Genomic DNA, 22523 nt, shown 5'->3' on the forward strand with positions numbered 1-22523 from the left:
TTTTTTTTTTTTTTTTTTTTTTTTAAGTTCCCTTTAAGACTTTTCAAAATTGAATTTGAGGGTGCGGAGGAGGCTGGTGGACGGCCGTGCCTGCTTGGCCATCTTTCTGTGCCTGTCTACAAAAAAAAGCTCCACATCCATGGGCATAGTGGTACAGGCAGACACTGACAAGAGACACACCGTTTGAAGATAGGGGCCCAGGAATCCCCCTGATGAGAAGCAAATCTTGAGGTCATGTGGGGAAGAATCAAGGTGATTTAGTAAGTTTTAAAATGCAGCAATGGGGAGAGGAGGGTGAAAAAAAGTATGAAGAAGTGTTACATACATGTATCAACCGCCTGCAATGAAAGTAATCATTATGTACTGCAAACATGTACTCAGAAAACTAAAAATTTAAAGAGACAAGGAAAAAAGTCCACAGCAACGGAACAGTTTTGCCTCTTGACTGCAGTGCCGTTGCGTGAATCTGCCTACAATGAAACTGCACGTAGCTACCCATGCTTACGCTCACACACGTGTACAAAATGAGTGTGTGGGAAACTGAGGTCTGAAGAGTAGTCTGTGGGTTGTACCCATGTAAATTTCCTAGCGTTGCTATTACACTATGGCTATGTAAGGTCTTAGTTACCATTGAGGGAACCCATACATAGGCCTGCCTATTTTTTTGAAACTTTCTGCTATCAATGATTTTAAAATGTCAAAAAGAAACAAACATCGAATGCACCAGAAATGGATTGGGCTCCATCTCCCCAAGGTCTTGGGGTATCAGGGCTGATGCTCTCCCACAGGGAATCATGAGGAGCCTGTTAGTAACAGTGAGATCACCGTCACTGTCAAGGCTCCAACTTACGGACACTTACAATGACAAGGCACTCAGGCTTCCAGTTGGTCTTTAACATTTTCTCTGTTGCATACAATACCTCACCAGGTTATCGTCCCCATTTTACAGAGGGTAATAATGGCATCGGAAAAAGCTGATTCCCACCGACGCCATCCTTCCAATGTGCGGCCAGGCTCTGAACCAGGTTGAGCGTAAATAACCAGGAAGGAATCAGGCTCTACGAGGCTTGTTTTGGAAAACATTTAAACGCGGCCCTCAATCTCCAAAGACGCCTGGCTTGCCCTCCCGCAGTACCTCATTCCCCTCTGGCCAGAGAGCCTGAGTGACCTACATCTGCAGCAAAGCAACAAAAATCGCACTTACAGGTTCTTCACATCAGCGATGCCACGGAATGCCTTCCTCGGGATCCCCTGGATCTGGTTTTCGCTCAGATCTCTAAACGAGAAGAAAGGAGGCAAACCACGTTAAAGAGGCCCAGCTTTCTGTGCATCTCATTATGATAACAAAAACCCTGGGAGGCTGCCTCAGCGCTGGGTCACAAGTGTTTGGGGGACTGTTTAGTCTCAGGCCAGGGCTGCTACAAGCGTTCACATTGTTCTGTGTGAGCTCTGGCCTTTGCTGAAATGATTACCAGGCGGGAGCCGGGAGCCTCCACAGCGGGCTCTGTGGGTGGTCTCACACCTCCAGGCCACGAGCCAAGACCTGGGTTATTTGTTGCACATTCTGCATCCAATTCTGTTTTGCCACCTCCCAGAAGACCTCTTGCCCACTCCCCCAGGGGTACCCTTCCCCCATGCGGGGTCGACAGCACTCAGTCTCCCATCTCTGGGCTGTCCTCTGGTGTTCAGGCTCTCTGGGATTGGAACAGAGCCTGGCCACCTGATTTTTTGGTGAAGATCACGACTTCAGCTTATTCTAGAGTCCCACAGACGCCTGCAGGCCTCCTGGATCTTCTTAGTGACAGGCACGATGCAAGTAAAACTACATTTCCACAAACCCATCCCAAATGGGGGGGGGGGATCCCCGCCGGCACCACATCAAGCATTAAGTGACACCAAGATGTTTTGAGAAAGGGTAAGGGATACAGGGGGAGACCCCACCGCTGGCTCAAACCCAAGTGTTGTCCTGGGGTTTAGGCATCCCAAAGCCTTAATTTCTTTTCCTAAGAATGATGCAAGCAATTTTCGTTTTTGTTTTCTAGTGATAGTAATGCTACTTGTTACACCAATCATGACCTTGTTTTCACTCATACCTCAAGCCTGCTGGGACCTCAGGGAGTAACCTCTGTAAAGACCCGTCAGGCCTCCAGAGAGCACAAAGTGGGTCTACAGGACGCTCATGCAGTGACTCAAGCCAGGCTGGTTGTGCCCAGCATGGGCTGTGGAAACTTCTCCAAAGGCGACACCGGGGGAAAGGCGCAGTGTGAGAAGTGGGACTAAGGGAACAGTCACTTCTGCGTTTTTTTTTTTTTTTTTTAAGATATAAAAGGCACACTACTCTGAAAAGAACAAAGAGAAACCCTCAAATATTAATGTAAAAGCAATCAACCATTCAGATGTAACTACTGCTACCAACTAGGAGTAATACATATAAATTTCACCAATATGACCTTATAATATAGAGCTTTTTATTATAAACCATTTTTAACTTACTATATTGAGAACATCTGGTCACACTGTTACCAGTACATCAACACCAACTTTTTTTTTTTGGACGGGGGATCCAACTTGGGACCTTGGACTTTTGAGGTAGGCAGTGGAACCACTGAGCTCAATCCCCAGCCCGGCACCAAGATCTATAATGGCTGTAATCGTCAAATTGTGTGGATGGCTATATTATCCCAAATAACTGGACAGGCACTGAATGATTAGCGATTTAAAGAAACAATAGGCAACCTTCCCTGCCCATACTCTTGGAGACACTTGCCTAGCTATTTCCTGGGCACAAGGTCCTATAAGGAGAACTTGCTGGTCCCAGGATAAATACATCCTTGCGAGTTTCTGACAGACTTAACTGGTAAGACACAGTCTGATGGACAATGGGAATCTCATCAAGAAGTACTGATGATTCCACGTATATTTGGAAAAAGAAGTCAAGCATGTTCCACTAAAACCTAGGTAGTTTCACTGAGCATTGTTCAAAGGGGGAAGAGGGAAAGCAGAAAGGAGAGAAGGTGGTTGTATTTTTCCACTCTTACCTGCTGAGAGGATCCACATTAAGCTCAGAGCAGCTGATTAAAACTCATGACCCTTGAGGATGTTTGGGGCTACTTTTTAGCCTCAAGACAAACCTCCGAGTCAGGAAGGGGTATAGCTGTGAGTTCCAGAGGCTTCTGGGGCTACAGTCAGGGTGCTCCCTCCCTCAAATCCAGTTTCTCTTGTCTGCATCTGATGTAAATAAATTGACATGCACAATGAGCCCTGTCGCAGGCTCCCCAGCCAGGTCTGATTCAATGAGCAGGGCTCCAGCCTGGAGTCGGGGCGCTGAACAAAGCCCTCGGTGACAGCGGAGGTCAGGCGGTGTCACCCAGGCCACTCAGTTGCTCTCCATCAGCTTCCAGAGAAGGGGCCCTGGACCAACTAATGTGATTTTTACCAGGCATCTGGGTGGCTCCCAAGGCTCCAGCAGCCGCGATGGCCCAGTCCTTTCTGTATGTGAAGGCTGGTCTCCAGGCCACCCCGCTCCTGCTCATGACCCTCCCAGGTTTGGCTTTTATCTCTGGCTGCTCTGGGAGATGAGCCTTAGCCACAAGGTCTGACAAAAGACTGGTGAGAAAAATCAGGGGCAAAGGAAGCAAACAGGAGAAAGGTTTAAAACTGCCAGCTTTGACCGTGGCTACAAGCTGAAAGGGGTACATCTTCCTGTCATGTATTAGCCTGTTCTGAGCAGGATGAATCTGAAAACAAATCAGAAGAAATAGCAAAGTATGAAAGTTCTGGCTTGCAGTACAGTAGGATGAAGACAGGAGAGGGAGTTTTCAGCAAAAAACTCTGCCTGTAGTGAGGGTAGATAGCTTAACAGGCAGGGAGTCACATAGACAAAATTCTATACTTCAGGGGGCAGCTGTGTTGGTCTCTGGTCACTGTGTTCTTCCTGTAAATGTACCCAGCGTCACTCTAAGGAGCCCCGTATAAGGCATGACATTTTTTCTTCCTCTTTGCCATAGCTTTCTGCTACCCTAATAGAATAAAAATAGAGTAAAACTGTAGATTGTAGGAAATTTATCTGTTCCTCATGACAATTTGCTTATAAATTTTATTAATTTTATTTTCCATTGAGCTTCTCTTCCCCAGCGAACAATACCACAGCCATGCCTCTGCAGGATTGTATATCGATTTCATAAATACCTCCAGTAGGCTGACAAACTGACAGTGTTAACGGGTGTTACTGAGGGGGCTTGGAGGAGGGCTGCAGGGCTGGGAGCTTCGCCCCCCACCCCACCATCCAGTCACCATTATCCTGGGGCCTTTGTGATGCTACTTTAATAGTGTTTTTATCTCAGCGTGATGCCCAAGCATGAAGCTATTGTTAAGTACGATCCTTGAGAGAGACAAGAACCACCGTTTTCTGCTGACACTTAAACAAAAGTAACAAAATCTATCCAGAATGCCTAAGAGGCTAGTCCCAGCCAATTGCTTGTTTGAGTTTTATTGCCTCACCTTTCATAAGGGAAGCAGCCTGTGGAGATGCCTAGAAGTGACCAGAAAGGGATTTTTTTTAACATTGGAGGAGAAAAGCACAAGGTTGGGGTAGGGCCAGGGTGGTGGGTATAAGATGGGGTGGGTCTCTCTGGGGACACAAAGATAACTGGTAGGGAAGGCTTTCCTGGTTGAGAAGAGGAGCTATGGAACAGGGAGCCTTTTTAAATAATTAGGATTCTGGAAGAAAAAAGTACTGCATTAGCTAAAGTGCATTTTTCAGCTTCCGGAAAATGATTAACTGACTGATTATTCCATCCAAAAACACAGGACCAAAGATGACTTATTAAGGAGACAGTAAGTCAAACAGGAGTTGGCAAGAACTGATACCATCCCTCTTTCAGCCAGCCCTTCCCCCAACCTTTTTAATTTACTAAAATGCTTTGGACACAGATTAACTTTCTTCACAAATTTATTATTGCTTCATCTACCTTGAAATGGGAACTGCAGACACTTTGATATATGGATTGAAAGGCTGTCTAGTTCCAGCGGAGCTTTTGAAATGCTTCCTGGGGCTCTCCCTGCAATATCAGGCATGCTTTGTTTCTGGAACAACAATGAAAGGCAACCCTCACCTTTACCCCTACCCCTACAGGACGTGGAACAGGAAAATGCCCTTTTTGCTCCACTAGGGACACTGCTCTTGTCCTTGTCACTTTCATGGTACCAGAAGTGTTGTCTGCGTTACACAGCAGTGTATGAGGATGGGGTGGAGGAGGAGTTGTTCTTAGGTGTTGATCCCAAATTATTTCAAAGCCACAAAATGGAGCTTGGAATCTTCCAGAGACCTGGGGAATTTTTGTCTATGAAGTGGGTAGATCTACTTATCATTATTTTTTGTTTGTTTGTTTGGTACCAGGGATTGAACTCTGGACCTTGTGCTTGTGAGGCAGGCCGGGGAACCACAGAGTGAAATCCCTGGCTGGGTAGAGCTACTCACGCGCTGTACGATCATGTAAGTTGCTAAAATGTTCCATGTCTCAGTTTCCTCATTTACAATCAGACCATTAATTTTGCCAGCCTCACCAGCTGTCACAACAAAATGACTCAGCATATGTATAAGAACTTTGCATCTGGAACACAAATGGCTGTATAGTATTTACTTCTTAGGAGTTTCTCTGTTCATCCTGGACTAACATTGCTAAAAATGTCCAAATGTCCTTTATCAGCAGCCCCAGGACATATCTTTAATATTGTGAAAAGAATAAAACACTTAAATGTTGCTAGTACCCTTTCCAAAAAATCCAAGTTAGAGATTAATGTCTCCCTCATCTGTTACCTAGAAAGGGGTATCTACTTTTGACTCTAGATTCTTTCCGATAAGACAGCAGGGTTTGATTCAGGAAAAAGGCCCACCTTATGCTGCGCTGTCCCAAAAGCAGACATTGAGCCAAGGACTCAGAGGTTAAATAACTGATTAACGAAGAGAGACCATGAAGGGATGCACTGGGATGAAGGAGAACAAATTACAACCAAATAAAATTACGGACTTAGTCAGAGACCACGGGAAGCTCCTGTCTACCAGCAAGGGAACCAGATCTCTGAGGTCCTGCCTCAGGTCCTTGTTAGGACCACCCACGAGATGCAAATGCCCAAGCTCAGCCTGCCCTTCCTAATGGTGGTCGGGTAATGCAAGGGCAGACTGCTGAAGGAACTCCCGGCTGAGACTTTAGCAGTGAGTACCAGGAAAGAGGACATTGCAGAATCCAACCCAGATCATTCTAAGGCTGCTTAGAGAAAAATTCTGACCCACCGAGGTCTCAGAAGATTAAAACATCACTCTCAAAGATGGTATATCCAGAAGCAAGGATCAAGAGGAAGCTAAATTACCAGAGAAAACAGGAACAAGTCAATCTGATATTCAATAATGTTTATATTTCTTTGTTTCCCCCCTCAATCCTTTTGCACAGAGAATAATCAATGGTACCTTTTTCGAAACATTAAAAAAAAAAAGCTATCAATCCTTGATTAGTCAAACTAAAATAAGGAATGGTAAAAAGGCATCTATATTTGGAACTATTATTGGATTTTGGATTAGAGTGGTGGATTACCATTCTGATTCTCTTTGGCCTGAATATGTTAAAATTACTTTTACATTCTCTACCTTGTGGGAGGAAATCTGCCATCTGTGCACTTGATATCAATCAAAACTGACTTAGAGATTTAAAAATTCCTAAAAAATAATCAACAAATCTACAATTTCTTGTATTCTCAGGACCATCTCTAAATAAAGCTGAACCCTTAGTCCATCACTTCCTGAACCCCAGACTCCTAACATCATATCCTTGTGACAATCACACTCCTCTAGAACTAAAGAGAAAGACATTATTTTGTATACCTTATTTTATACAGCAGGAGGGACAGACAGGCAGGCAAAATTGCTCCCTCAGGATTTTACAGTGTGGACTTGAGGGAGGATTTATCTTAATAGGTAAATCTCTTCTGCAGGCAATTTATCTTAATAAGTAAGATTATATGTTTGGAGTTGGGTCACGGTCAAAATCAAATGATCCCTGAGCTTATGTTCCAGTAAAAAGCCCTGGTCCTCCATCTGGGCATCTAGTCCATGGCATCCTTTGTCCGAGAGAGACGACAGTGGTGCCAATGAAATTATTTTCTGAAAGAGCTGCCTCCTATCACAGGATCCATAGAATTGAAGTACCAATGGGGGAAAAAAAAATCCAAATTGTTTTCCATGGCTTCAGTGTGTTCTGAATCTTTCATTGCAGCGGGAGTATAAGCTGCTTATTTCATTAATGTCAGAAACTTACTGAATCAAAGGTTTCCATCAGAGCCACTCTCTTCTGTCTTCCCTGACAACATTATCAGAAATGCCCTTGCCATACCTTTTAGATGCTCAAAACTGGTGGATTAAATGCCAGCTGGCATTCTTACCTCTCTCAACAAAGATAAACTGAGTACCTACTGTGTGTTGCAACACGGTGTTTTGATACAGATGTGAACAGAACCGATTACCTGTCCTCCCAGAGCTCACCTTCTTCATGACACCAGATATAAAAGAAATAGACTCCCATTCACAAAAGTAAAACAACACCCAGAAATCTTCAAAAGTAAGAGCACCATTTTCACTATATTTTCCTTTTTAACAAGAAAGGCTTATCTAAATGCATGTGACTTTTACAGCTTTGTTTCATTCAACCAGAATCTTTTGCAGTTTGAGAAAAAAAGAGGGAAAGATGCCAATCTGAATCACCATGACTGTTTAGGACAGGGGTGCTTTGGTGTTGGCTTTCGAACTGGACGGTTTGAGAGAATCAGGAGCATGAGCACGCCATGTAGAGTGGCAGGGAACAGCAGTCCTTTTCACACCAGGGTCTGTGGCTCCTCTGATTGGAATTTACGGATGATCCTTCAAGAGAATAAATTCCTGCTCACTTAAAAACTTAACTATGAAAACAGTATTATGGCTGTGTTTCTGTTTACTTAGTGTTTATCCCCGACAGAGAATACTAAGATTATTAAAGGTGAAATGATGTCTGTGCGTTGTTTCAAAATGATCTGGAACAGGGGAAGCTGGAAGAGGTACAGATGAGACAAGGCTGGGAGGAGGTGATAATCATTGGAGCTGGGTGAGGAGGAATTAACAAGGTCACTTATTATTCGTGTTTGTTTTAAATACATACAGCATGTTTATAATAGAAACTTTAATTCAGATTCCTGGGACCTATCCCAAATCTTCTGAGTCAGATAACCTCAGATGAACTTGGAGTCTAAATTTTAACACATTTCAGAGCTACAATTGGACTGTTTAGTGCAGCAAGTTTGGTACTAAGTTAACATCCCAGGCTGTTTACCAGGCTGTGTGCCTTTAAGACAATTAGCTTAATTTTCTGTTCTTCAAGTTGTACTTTCTAGAAATTGGTTAGGCATCAGAGGATAGCCAAGCAAGGGCTTCCCAAAGTCTAAGGAAGTATATGAATGCAAACTTCTGTGTCCATTTGACAAGTACAGGACCCTATTTTTTTTTTTAATGTTTACATCTAATTTTAGGGAAAATCGTAGGCTCAAAAATGCATCTCAGGTGTTTGGCAAAATGCCCCTTGGGATTGGATAGAGTCACAGGGAAAGTCTGAAGTGGAGAATGACACCAGTGTGTACTTTAAAAGCCATTTAGGGGCCAGTTCAGAGGCTGGCCTACAGGGAACGAGGCTAGGGAGTTTACATTCACCCCTGAGACTCCAGGGGCATGGCACAAGAGAACCAAGCCCTTTGCACCTGGACTCTCTCAAACCAATTAGAATACTCCTGAGAGACCCTCACAGGCAAGCAATTCCCTCCCATGTTCTAGGAAGACACAACTCAGAGGACAGAGTGCCGGGGAGCAGGTGAGGAGCAGGATAAGAACTGTGGTTCCAGCACATCAGAGCTAAGGTGTTTGCTCCCCAAGAGCTTTCTGACCAAAGGGAGGAGAAGGGGGGTCAGGGAGGTGGTTAGGCTGCAGGTGAATACAGAAGGCTGTGAGAGAGTGTTGTTTGCTTGCTCTCCAATTAGTTGCCAGTGTGGGCACTCTTTGTGTCTCTTGCCAGGCAGATTATATAAAGACAATATTTCAGGGATGTGCAGGCTGGTAAATGAGGCTAAGTCTGGACAACAAGGAGTACTCAGGAGGGGATCTAGGAGTAGATGGGCCCATCTAAATTACCCATTACTCCCAAATCAAGATCAAATAACTCCAGAGCCAGGGATTTAGCTCAGTGGCACCACACCTGCCTGGCAAGTGCAGGGTCCTGATTTCAATCCCAGGTTCCACACACACACACATCAAATAACTCCTTATCTGGCTAACAGAAAATTTCAGCCCTGGTTGCATTTGATCTTCAAACTTAGATCTGGGACCCATGAAGGGAAAGAAGCTGTCACCGGGCTTCCAGGGGAGGTCTACTAATTCTAGAATAGCACTGTCTCACAGAAATAGAATAAGAGCCCTAGATGCAATTTAAAGTTTTCCATTAGCCACATGAAAGATGGTAAAAAGAAGCTGTTGAAATTAATTTTAGTAAAGTACTTAATTTAAACCAATATATCCAAACTATTACCATTTTGACATGCAATTCATATAAAAATTTATGGAGATGTTTTTCATTGTCTTTGTCTGCCAAGTTTTTGAAATCTGATGTTCTTATATCTTATGATGGTCTGGCTGGGCCACATCCCAAGTAGTCAGGAGCCACACATGGCTAGAGTGCAGGGCTACAGTAAAGGCTAGGGCTGGACACAGGAGCTACTCAGCCCCTCACTGCTGAGAGAGGAGAAAGACTTTAGAGTTGGAGATGATCTAAAGAAGCCCAATTTCGGACTGCCTGGGGGTTTGGGTGTACAAGAGGAGGAGATATGAAGAAAGCCAGTCAAGGTTAAAACCCCTGGATGAAGGAAGCAAGTCACATTTTGAAATAGTCACCATTTAGCCATCCCTCCTCTGTTAGGCAGAGAATCCCTCTCCAGCCATTGGATTTAATCTGTTTTTCCAAACCACTCTTCCAGGGCTGGCAGGGTTAATCAGTGCTGCCAGTCCAAAGGGAAACTTTCTTTCCTTAATTATCCTATGGAACTCCAAATAATGCTTTTTGTGTTCATGAAACAGCATCATAATTGACCGATCATCTCCAGGAAAGAGCGCAGAGGCTGAGCTTCTCCACAGCTCACTAATCCCTGGGATTATCACAATTTAGCGACAAGGTGGCTGCATTAGATGGGATCGGAGAGCTCTCATTAGCAGCCCAATCATGCCTTCTGTTCCGGTTCATGCTTCCTTGTCTCCCTGTGTGGCTCAGAAAACACCAGGATTCCAGCCACAGCATCTGCTCCCAAGTCCGTGTCCACAACGCTGTGTACTCCTCAGGGGCCCAACTGGGATGTTGGTGTCTTTACGTTGTGTGAAGAAATCTGATGCAGAGAATCTGATAGAGATGATCAAATTATTTACCTGAAAGGGTGCCACGCCAATTTTTAGGACTCATGGAACCTTTTGGTTTAATTTATCAGCCTTGCCTGGGGGTAGGGTGGTTATACCAAAGCACAGAGGCTGGGTTTCTGTTTTCCCATTTGAGGTGAAGTGTCTGCTCAATGGGGCATTTTGGGGAGTGGGAGCCCATTTCTGCGCAATGCATCCTCCTCCTCCGAGGGTAACACACTGTTCCCCACCCCCTCCGGCCCCTCCGGCCTCTCCCTTGGCAACTATCTAAGGCTTTCATCCCTAATTTGATTGTCGTAGCTGACTCTGTCAATCTGAAACCTAGTAGCATAGCTAATGCTGGCTGAACAAGGAAGGCGGGGGAGGAGAAGGAGAGGCAAATTCATCTCAAGAAGTAGCTTTATGTAAATCGATCCTTTGGCCCCGAAAGCCGGAGCCCTGGCATTCGCTGATTAATTGGAGCAGCGTCCTTGTTCCCATGTCTTCTTTGGAGAGCATTGTCCAAATTGAGTCCTCTCTTCTTCACAAAGACATTCCCATGCCAAAAAGCTTTTGCAATTAGGAGATGAAACCTTGTAAACGAGGGGGGAGGTGGCAGCGGCGGGGGAGCCTTATGGAATTGTTCTGAATTGAAGTGTGTGCATTTGGCCTGCTTCTTGATTGATTGCTGACCTAAGCCCCCCAATTTTCCTTTCCTGCTGTGGACTTAAGAGCCTAGGCTCAGAGGCAGAACCTCCCCGAGGTGAAAATCGACTTAGGCGATTATTAGCAAACATTGAGAAGATGGGGACCATGTTTCTAACATGTTTGCTGTAAGCACATATTTTCAGTTACTGCTTGGACCTGGTCATTGTCAGGGAAGACGGGAGAGGAGGTATAAGTGAGTCAACCTCCTTTCCATATTCTTTTAATTTTTCGGGAAGAGAAACCCTGAACAATATGGCAGACCATTCGCCTAGGTGGTCCTTTTAACACAGTAGCAGTTACAAGATGGTTAAGTTTGACTTTACCAAAGCTGGAAAGCAAATTAGCCACCTGGGCACTGGACAAAGTGAGTTTGGATCTACAGCAGCTGTCATTCAATCTACATCCTCACTGGCGGTTAAGCTCGTAAGGAGGTTATGTGGTCTTTTTTGCTGGCTCCCTTATTAAATTCGTAGCTTCATGTGTACGGGGGGGGGTGGCTTTTGCTGAACCTCAGGTGTGATATATAACTTAAGATGTAGTTGTTGAATGGATTAAACAAATAAGTGAAAATCATTTCATGCCCTTGTCTGGTTCATGGGTAACTGAAAATAAATGTCTAACCCTGAGAACATTTCTCCCCAAGTCTGGTTCGTTCCTCTGGATTACAGGGAGCTGTTGCTGCCTGTCTCCACCTCACTGGTGGAGGATCACGCTTGAAAAGTACTAGCACTAGAAGAGGCCTGCTTTTAAGGAGCCATGGGTAAAGCTTTGACAGAGAGGTGTGTGTCAAGCTGCAGCATGGGAACGAGCAGTCACACCGGGAACACAGACTAAGTCAGTGGACCATGTGTTTTCTTTCTGAAAAGAGCGGAGACCTGGCATGAAATGGTACAGCAGATTTTGGAAGATAAATTCAATCTAGAAAAGCCTGTGTGCCTGTCCACGTTTCATGTCCAAGGCACAAGTCCTCCTCTCCTGCTTTTTGAATCCTGGCTGTTGTGAAGACCAACTAAGTAAGACAGATAACAAAGCCCAACGGACTGGACCGAGGGAGTGAAATGTGGGAGGGGATGACAGGCATCGAGAATGTTCCAATTATCTTTGTGATAACTGACACAGTGATCTGACTCCTCCCTGCCAACTTGTCCAAAAGACTGGGGAGCCCTTTTGGAACCGGAGAGGATGTAGTTTGGGAGAAGGTGAAGATGCTTCCTTATTTCTATTCCACTGTAGCCTTAAGTGTTCAGCTTGATCGTGTGGAAAAGTTTCTTTGAACACTGCTCTGGATCCTGCGTGTCTATTTGTACCTGGGACTGGAGAACTCCTCCCTCCCACGAAGGGATACGTTGCCAGGTGCCCCCATGGGTCTATTCTGTTTCCCTGAAGAAGTGTGAACATGTGGGAGGCCCTGGCAGAGGAACGGTGCCTCGGGCTGTGAATGCCCAGAGGTTGGAATCTGGAATTCAGAGCTGTAGCTAAAGGAAATGTGGCTTGTATATGCCTGCTCTTTATTGTAACTTTTCAGAACCCCATTAAATAAGTGAAACCTCCATGGGGAAGGTGAGATGCTATCCTGGGGCCATCTGCCGATAAAATCAATGTGGCTTCAAAAAAGCTCAAAATTATCTTCTACTGAAGCAGGAAAGCAATTCAGCACAAGCTCAGCACCCAGAGTTACAAGGCCAGTTTCTCCAAGCCCAGCACTGGGTGAAGTATATAGCAGCTTAAGCCATTAAGCTATGCTAATACTGTAGAATGGCATTTCTCATCACGACCCCTTGTACTATTTATTGTTCCATTCAAAGCAATTACAGTTATTGCTAATAACTCACACCTGTGAATGTCCTGTATTGACTAAGAGAGAATAGATGCGGTTCTCTTGCTTATTTATGTAAAGGTAGATGCAGTTCAATAGATTTACACCAAGTTTGAAGTTAACACTAATATTTAATTCTAGTCCTACTTTTGGCCATAGCACTAGTCAAGGGACACGAGAGCTTGGAGAACCCAGTGAATTGCAAAGAGGAAATTAATTCATGATGAATGTGAGATGGCTGCCACTAGTCCCTTGCCAAATACAATCAACTCCCCAATCCCTGGCAGAGAGGGAAAGACTCTGTGGTGGGAGGCAGAGGAGCAGAAGAAAAAGACAAAGGGAACATTTGAATGGGAATGCTGTTCTCATGTACCCAAGATAGTTCTCCAGCTAAACCTAAGCCTATTTTCCCCTGGTATCTCAACCCCTTTAGGCCTGACCCCCAAAGGTCTGAGCTTGACCAAACCCTCTGTAAGCAATGAGGCCCCGGGTGAAAGCCTGGCTCAGTAGCCCAGAAGCCCGCATGGTAAACCTAGCTTTGCCATTTGCCAGCTATGTGACACTTTGCATGAGCAGATAACCCTGCCCGAACCTCAGTTTCTTCATCTGTAGAACGGGGACCATGAAATTAGTTGTTAGGGAATTATGACAAAAGGGCTACTGGATTTAGGGCTCACTGTATGTTTACTGGCTCCTAATAAACAGTTAGCAAATGCTGCTTATCATTTGCATCTATTCAAGTTAGCGCTCAGATATTCTAAGTAGAAGACAAGAAACTTCTTGGCTCCTTGCCCCAGAGAATATTACAGCATGGTGGTTTGGATTGTAAATGTTCCCCAGGGCCACACGCTAAAGTTGCCATATGCTTGGTTGCCAGGGTGGTGATCTCTAGAAATGGTGGAATATTAGAGAGGTCCTTAGGTCATCCCTCTGTGTCCTTTTTTTTTTTTGGTACCAAGGATTGAACTCAGGTCCTTGAGCTTGTGAGGCAGGCAGTGGATACTCTGTGTCCTTGAAGGGCACTGTGGGACCTAGGTCCCTTCCTCTTCCTCTTTTGCTTCCTGGCATGAAGAGAGTGGTTTTGCTCTATCACATGCCCCTGCTGGGATGGGTTGCCTTGCCACAGGCTCCAATGTCACAGATCCAAGAGATCATGGGCTTGAACTTCCAAAATTGTGAGCAAAAATATCCCTTTTTTCTTTACAATTTGATCATGTCAGTTATTTTGTTATAGTAATGGAAAGCTGACACACAGGAAGTCAAAACTGGAAAGGAGCAACTCCAGAGCAAGTGCAATATGAAAGAAAGCAATGATTGAGCTCGGTTCAGTCTATTGTACCTCAGAATTTTCCTGGGTGCTGCAAGGAGACTCTTCTTGACAGAACTGACCAATCTCCTAGAATGGAGAGAATACGTGGCAAAGATGGGAACATGAGCTAAAGCCACCCAGCTCCCTGTGAGCTCCCTGGGATGCTGGCTGGGAAGCTGCTGACTAAACAGCGATGCTGTGCAGAGGGGAAACTGTAAGAGACTCCACAAAGAGGGAAAAATGTGGGGGTGGGAGGAGGAGCTGAAGGCAGCTCGAAGATCACAGCTGGGCAGGGAAGATCAAGAAGTGGTCTTCACTCAAACATATGCTCTGGGCTGTGAGAAGAATACTGGTCCAGTCACCTATGCACAACTCAGGGCAAGTCCAAGTATCCCTCTACCTTCAGAGGAAGCTGGGGACTTGTCTGAGCCTCACCAAGGTCCACAGCCACATAGGAAGTAGCTGTAAGAGGCAAGGCTGAGCTCTGTCAAGGCAGAAAGGCAGACTGAATTTGTTGCTACCAACACAAACTGCCTGTCTCTTGTTCCTCTCTTTGGCAAGGGGAATTGTCACAATCCTGTTAAAAGTGTCTTGGGGAGCACGTTTCAATGAAAGATCATCATCACTAGGATGACTACAGCCTACCAAGAGTTAGGCCTTGTGGGTAGTAACTAAGAACATGAGAAGACGCAGTCCATAGTGAGGACCAGCAGGACAGCAGGTGTGTCATTCCTGCAAATGGACCTGATGCTTGGGGCAAGACACTGCAGCATCTGTCCTCTTTTTCCTTTCTCCAGACCCAGTGGGGAACGCTGATTGCTCAGCTTTTCAGTGCTGGGGTGGAGGTCTGTGTCTGTGTGGAAATAACCCCTTCTAAAGACAAATAGGTAAAGAGAAGAGCATGGGGAGAGAGAGAAAGAAGGAGCCATGTAGAGACAAAGAGATACATAGGAAAAGAGGCAGAGAGGGGCAGAGGAAGAGGAAGAGACCCGGAGAGTGAGCCAGAGAGAATACATGAGAGAAAAATTCAGGAAGAGAAACACTGAGACACAGAAAAAGGCACTTCACAGAGGCATCCTGACAGGCAGCCACAGTCAGAGAAAGAGAATGGGGACAGTGCACACACAGAAGACACACACGGAAAGGCAGGTGGAACAAAGGCAGAGAGGCAAGAGGGAGAGGCCGAAGCTGAGCCGGATTCGTGAGGCTTGTAAACAGAAGTTTCATCCCCCAAAGCCCAGCATTTGGGTTCTCCCAGGAGGAGGGGATCCAGAACAGACACAACGTCCACAGATCTCCATGGGAGGCTGCTCTGGGGACAAGAAAGGGCCATCGTCCAGGTGTAGACTCCGAACGGAGCTCAGGCCTCTTCCCCTCAGCCCAGGCTTGTCCTCCAAGGTGACCCCCCACCCCAGGACAGGAACACCCCAGAATACAGGAGGGCTGCCAAGCACCTTCCCCACCCCATCTCTAGCAAGACACAAGGTTCTGGCTGAGGCAACTTGTGCAGGCTTCAAACTTTTTACATTACAAAGCGAGTTTTTAAAAGCTCCATAAAATTTCAAGGCACATACTTAATGTTCAAATGGTTGAATCTATCGATTCCTGCCCATCCTCTAGTATCTTAAGTTTACCCGGAGGACCATTTTATTTAATTAACTCGGTGCTTTATTAATATAAATATTCTCCTATTGATCATAAGAGGGCCTGACAGGCACTCAAGCGGGGTATACATCACCTCTCCTCTGAGCAGTGCCACTTAGAGGAGAAGCTGGCTGGGAATCAAGGAGAGTGGCAGGAAGTGGTCCCTTGGGATGGCAGGCCCAGATGAATCTATAGCATTTTTATGGAGTTTTTTTTTTTTTTTCCCGGATCCAGCTCCTTATATCTGTTAAAGCAGAAAAAGCATATGGAAATAAGACATGAAAATGGTCTTGGCTTACACGTATCAATTAAGCATGTCAATACTTTAATTAAATCGCTTAACTAATGAGATTTATCCCAATGAATATGTTTTATAGTTATAATAGCTTTTTTGGCCACTGTTCAAAATGTCAAATAAATTGTGAAAAGGGAATTTAAAAAAAGACATAATCGATGGTCTGAACTGAAGCCAGTTTTTTACCCCCCTTCCTTTCTTTCCCACATTCATGTGATTTTGGAGAATGTATATAAAATAATGGGTCCTCTAATGGCTTGGTCTTTTAAGAGTCTTTTAATCCTTCCATTCTAATCCTTCACATCAACTTTTCTAAGACTCACACCACTAAACCTGCAAACACCCTTACTTTCTTCTGGTCCTTGGAGCTTACTCTTTAATAATCTGCAGCCACAGCTCCCTGGTGTACCCAAAGAAGGGAAAATGTTCCCTGTGCCCTGGAAAACACACCCCAAACAGCAGAGTGCAGACAAACAGGCAGGTAAGAGAAAGCTGTTACGATCATTTTTAAAACACAGAAGTAGAACCAGGTGGGTGTAAAGTTTGGGGCAGTGGGAGAGCATTTGATCCTCAGCACTTAGAAAATTTCTGGGTAAAAGTATTCTTAAACTCTTACGTAAAAGTCTGGCTAAAAGCATATTTTCTATAACTAAGAGATGGTGCAAAGAAAAGAAAGATTCTTGGTTTTCCTTCTCTTTTTCTCTCTGAACTTTTCTAATCATGTCTTCAGCAATCTGATTCTGTGTTTAACCACAGTCTATTTCTCTGCAAATAAAAAACAAAAAGAAGGATTTCTAGACTAATACAAACTTCAAAATGCAGAATGTGAAAATGTAGCTATGAAGTGATGCTGGGCATTTGTATGGCTGCTTATGATCTTTCCCAGTAAGTCAGATGGGATGAGCAAGGCTGTGAATGTTGCCCGGTAGGTTCAGAGTTATTATCTCAATGGGTACGCAGACAAAAGAAAATGACAGAAAAAGAGCATCCATTCTTTTAGGGTTCACATGTAAAATACACATGTGTATCTCAAGGTCCTGAATATTCTAGTTCCAAAACCTCAGCCAGGTCACTGGGCTGAATATTGCCCTAAAGTGGGGAGACAGGGGTAGAATGTGAGCATTTCTGTGGCTACTATGTTCCAGGATTGTTTCTGAGATTGTGACTGTGGCCTGCATCTGTGGCCTTTTACCTTTACAGACAATCTCTTCCAGTCCTTCAAGAATGGGGACTCTAAACAGAAGACCCTAAGGGGAGTGAGGTTCTCCATCTTTCATCCTAGAACTGAGCCAGTTCCCTCCATTTAACTCCATTTGATGGCATGGTCTGCCTAAGATTAGGAGAAAGATCTAAATACTCCAAACGTTATTGGCTCCTGTTGAAAATGCAACATCTTTGTTTGGAATTTATGATCCTCAACAAAGAGCTCAACATCCAACCTTCTTGGTTTACAGGTAGAAAAACTAAGGCCACAAAAGAAGGACCTGCCCACAGTTCCAGGAGTTGGAAGAAGAACAGAGGTCCCTGACTCAGTGTGAAATTCCCTATTCTTGCTGTGGATGGCTGTTTTGTTAAAAAGCGGGAAGGACAGGACATGAGTGAGGTCTGGGTGTGGTAGCTGCCACTTCTCTGGCTGTCCAAGAGCAACTGGCCAATCTGGTAAATGGGACAGGTGTTCTCCCTTCTCGGCTACTCTGTGCCATGTGAATGAACAGTCTTTCTAATACTCTGCCCACATTTAAGATGGACTGTTTTTTTTTCTCCTCTATCACATTTTTGGTACTGATACAATATTGTACCTATTTATAGGCTATAATGTGATACTTTCATACATACAAACATGAAATGATCAAATCAGAGAGATCGGGGTATCCTCCATCACCTCAAACATCGACTGTTTCTTTGTGCTGGGAACATTTAAAATCTTTTTTTTTTTAAGTATTTTGAGAGATATAATAAATTCTCGTTAGCCATAGTAATCCTAAGAATTTTCTGGATAAGTGGATGGATGGAGCTACCATAAATGGGTGGAGCTGATCTACCCTTCCGTTCATCCAGCCAACTAAAATGTATGGAGCACCTGCTCTATGCCAGGCAATTGAGTTAGGGTTGAGGGGTGGGAGGTGAACACTACAGCCCTTTGTTCATGGAGCACATAGAATTGTGGGCAAGACAGATATGTGCACATAATTGCACAGATGATTGTTTATAATTTTGGTAGGAACTCCAAAGCAGCGCAAGATACTGAATGATGCAGCATGTATAATAGAAAAGTTCAATGCAGCTAGGCAGCAGCCAGAAGAAGTGAAGCTCCAATGCAGCCATGGAGGAAGAGCTGGAATTGTGCAAGAGAAGTGTGTACATGGTGTGGAGATGCCTCAGTGTTTCTCAAGGTATGGTCCCTGGACCAGGAGCCTGAGGGTCATGTGGGAACTTGTAAGAAGTGGAAATGCTTGTTTCTAATTGTAGCCATTCTAAATTAGAAGCGGGGGTGGGGATGGGGCAGTGGGAAACAGCCACCTGTGTTTTAAATAACCCCTTCTACAGAGGCTTTTGCACACTCAAGAGCCCTGCTGTAAAGCATGTGGAGCAGGGGGAACCGCGTGGGGAGGACTCTGGGATGGCTGAGCATGCTGCACGCATGCAATTGAGAAGCAGGTGAGTGTGTTTCGAAAGGGGCAGCGCAGAACGGCGGGGGGAGTGGCTGAGTTGGAGCTGGCAGGGAAGACAGGAGGTGATTGGCGGATAGGGTCATGTTTGGAGGTGATCCAAGAAGGAGAAGGAGCCACAGGATACTTATGAACAGAAGACACCATAGCTCTTCATTACATGTTAACAAGAGTCGCATAACTAAACCAACAGACCAACAGGCACAGGTCTTCTTCATGCTGATTTGGAAAGCCAATTAAAAATTAACTGATACTTTAATACACATTTGCATATAAATTTTCATTTAAAAAGAAACAGACTGTTGCTCTCACCATATGCCTCTTCCTCATTTAGTCCTCTGCAGCGAGGAGTAAGTGAGAGTCTCCACACACATAGGGCAGCGATGAACAGAGGATGACTTCAAAAGCGGCTGGGATTCCTGGGGGAAGCCAATTCCGTGGCCCGGAAGCCCAAAATTCCCACTCCTGCGTGTTTTTCCTGTCAGGGCTTTACTCACTTTGGTATCTTCTGATGAGTTACAAACCTGTCAGTACTTCAGTGCCTCACGAGAGGAGGGAGCCCTCCAGCCCATCCTCTGGATCAGAAGGTAAGGCTTTGCCCCATAAACTCGACATCCCAGAAAGACCAGGAAGGACCCTTAAGGGCCATGTTCTTTTACCTGGGCAAAAAGAGGGCATAATGGGGGCGTGGTATGAGGGACAAGAAGGCCACAGGGGTAGAAGGGTATATGAGAAGGGTCCCCTGCTAAGCGTGGATGGCTGGCGCACACTGCCCTTTACTGACACTCCCTACATCTCCACCCATCTCATTTCTGTCTCCTGCTCTCATGGCTCCTCATTTCTCTCACAACACTCTTGCATCAATTCCCTCCTGCTCTCTGCAATTATCAGGGAATCACGGTGGTTCCATCCAGCATCTAGCTCACGGCTTTTACACAGACTCACTTTGTTAAACAGGTGTTTCCACAGAGCCCTGACGGGGTAGATGATGCTGGAGCTTCTCAGGTTGAAGTGGGGGTACCATGGGAGCCCACCTCGGTGGAACCCCAGGAACTTAGGGTGCTCTGACACATTTTGAACATTATCAATTCCATTTACTAATGAGGAAATTAAAGCACAGAGCTAAATGCTTTATCTGCAACATTCAACCAAATAGCTCCTGAAAACAGGACTCTCTTCCTGCTATTCCAGCACCCTACAACTGTCACTCTCTGCTCAGAAGCTTGGAGAGGGCCAGAGTAGGGGGACCCTTCTCAGTGAAGACTCAAAACTTTGCTTCACTGGCACTTGTTTGCGGCAGTCAAACTTGAGAACCACACATTCTGGATAAGAATGAATACATTCCATTTCCCCACTGACTTTTCTGGTTGTTTGCTTGCAGTAGAAGATGGCTGAGAAGGGGAACAGTGAGAAAAAACAACCCAAAAGCCTAATTTTCCACTCCTGATAATCAGTCTTGGGCTGTTCTCAGCAGCAGATCCAAGCCCCTCTCGGAGAGAAAGTTGGGAAATTTTAAAGTCTTGTCTTATATCCTCTGGTGCTAATATAGAAATGCATACTTTGGAAACCACGCTAATAATACTTCACACACACACACTTTGCAAGCACTTGTCACATACTAACATTCTTCTAAGCATTTTGGCAAAAGCTAAAAATTCCCTTTGCACACAGAAAGAACTCCTAGACTTCTCTATAGACTGTTCATTTCAGCTCCGGGAGCAGGAATAATGGCAGAGGATGAATTTCCATGAAGACGATACATTTCTGCTAGAAATATGTGCATGACTAGAGGTGGCCACAATAAAAGGCACCAGACTACTGGTTTTGGAGGGGTGGGGAGGGCAGTACAGAAGCTGTAGACCAGACCTGGTCTTCTCAATGTTACGACCTCACAGCATTTTTTTAAAAAAAGATCACTCACATCCCTGAAGCACCAAGAAGCACGAAGAGTCACAGCTGAGGCCTGTACTCATACTCAGGTGAGCATCAGAGGGTGAGCACCTGCTTTTATAGTTTCGGTGCTGAATGTCCCCTGGTGCCCATGGGTTGAAGGCTTGGTCTCCAGGGAGGTGCTACTGGGGGGTGGTGATTCTCTGGAAATGGGGGCCAGTGTGAGGTCTTCAGCCCGAAAGGGGATTGTGGGACCCAGCCCCCTTCTTCCTCACATTTCCTCGTTGGCATATGAGGTGAGCAGTGCTGTTCTGTCATGCACTCCACACCATTGCCATTGGGCGCCTTCATCAGAGGCTGGAAGCCACGGAGCCACTTAATCATAGACTGGAACTTCTGAAACCATGAACCTAACTGATTTCTAAGATAATCATCTCGGGATAGTTCATCACAGAGCCAGAAAGCTAGCTAACACCTACTATGTAATAATTTCATGCTCAAAAGCATAACAAGCCTGGTACTACTGATCTTACCTATGAAGACACCACAGTTCAAATACTAGGTAACTTAAGCAAGGGCATAGAGCAGAAAGACACTGGGATTGAACTTGTCTGTTTACTTCCAGCGTCTTTCCTCCCCTCTCAGAGGAGCCGGCTTTCTCACACCCAACCCACATCGTGAGCCCACGCCACTATCACCTTGGTAGAAAGGACAGCCTTCGACATCCATGAATGCAGAGACAATGTCTAGACTCTTTGACCTTGGAGAGAAAAAGATGGTGTCTGCCAGGTTTAATATTTCCAAATTATCCTGGAGTTAAATAACATTTTATTTCAACATATTTCATCTATTAGGGCTGTGCTAAAGCTTTCGTATTAATGAGGTCCTGGGGATACAAAAGAAGGTAAAGAGGTAGTATCTTTCAAGAAGATTTTAACTGATACCCTATGTTCATGTAGTATAAACTTCTGCAAGGAAGTTGGTTTCTTCTGAATGAATTCTAACTTGAGGTAGTGACCAGAAACATAGCATTAAGAGAGACGAGAACTAAAGAAATGCAGGGGGGTCCTCTGAGGACTCCACTTAGAGCTCTAGAAACAGCAAGCCCTGAGTCCCAATTATCAGCAAGTTCTAATTTCTACCTCATACCCTTTACAATCTGCAGAAGAAGTGTTAGCAGTGTGTTTTTTTCATATGGAAAAATATCACCTCGTGCGTGTATTTGAATGCTGAAGAAAGGAAAGAAAATGAAAAAAATGTAACACACTACACTAGGCCTTTATACTTTAAAATACAGAAATGATTAAAACTACACACTGGGTTGGTACGGCCCTCCACTACTTCGGCACTGTCCACTGTCTCAGGAACAGTGGGCAGTTTACTGGGAGTTATTCTCAAATGAACTGCATTTGCTATGAAGAGCACATTGAGCATTTGGTGACTCATACACGGGCAACATTATTGCTCTGGAGAAGAGTTTAGAATAAGTGAGATTTAGAACCAAGGAGATAAAAAAAAATGAGAATTTTTGAAAAGGCTGCCTTCATTCTGTGTCTGAACAGGATAATGGATGTGGACGACTGTGCCTCAGAGAAGTTCTGTCTAGATCCCAGACTGTTACAGTGGTTGTACCCCCATGGCGGACGGGGCTTGGGAGAAGAAGATGCAGGGAGAACCCTCTACATGGCTTTAAATTGCTATTTTTAAATCGGTTTTATAATACAGTATATGTTTGCATATAT

The 22523-nt window shown here is 44.8% G+C and overlaps 1 protein-coding gene across 2 annotated transcripts in view; it reads right to left on the reverse strand.

The window, feature by feature from the left end:
- Slit3 (slit guidance ligand 3) overlaps positions 1-22523 on the reverse strand; it is a 552271-nt gene that overhangs the window by 204839 nt on the left and 324909 nt on the right. For both annotated transcript variants that reach the window (XM_010622214.2, XM_010622215.1), the window contains exon 4: positions 1205-1276. In XM_010622214.2, coding sequence (XP_010620516.1) covers positions 1205-1276 — 72 coding nt within the window. The remainder of the gene's footprint in view (positions 1-1204; positions 1277-22523) is intronic.

Source organism: Fukomys damarensis, unplaced genomic scaffold (genome assembly GCF_012274545.1).
Source record: "Fukomys damarensis isolate Sample0158 unplaced genomic scaffold, DMR_v1.0_HiC HiC_scaffold_9, whole genome shotgun sequence".
In the NCBI taxonomy this organism is placed as follows: domain Eukaryota; kingdom Metazoa; phylum Chordata; class Mammalia; order Rodentia; family Bathyergidae; genus Fukomys; species Fukomys damarensis.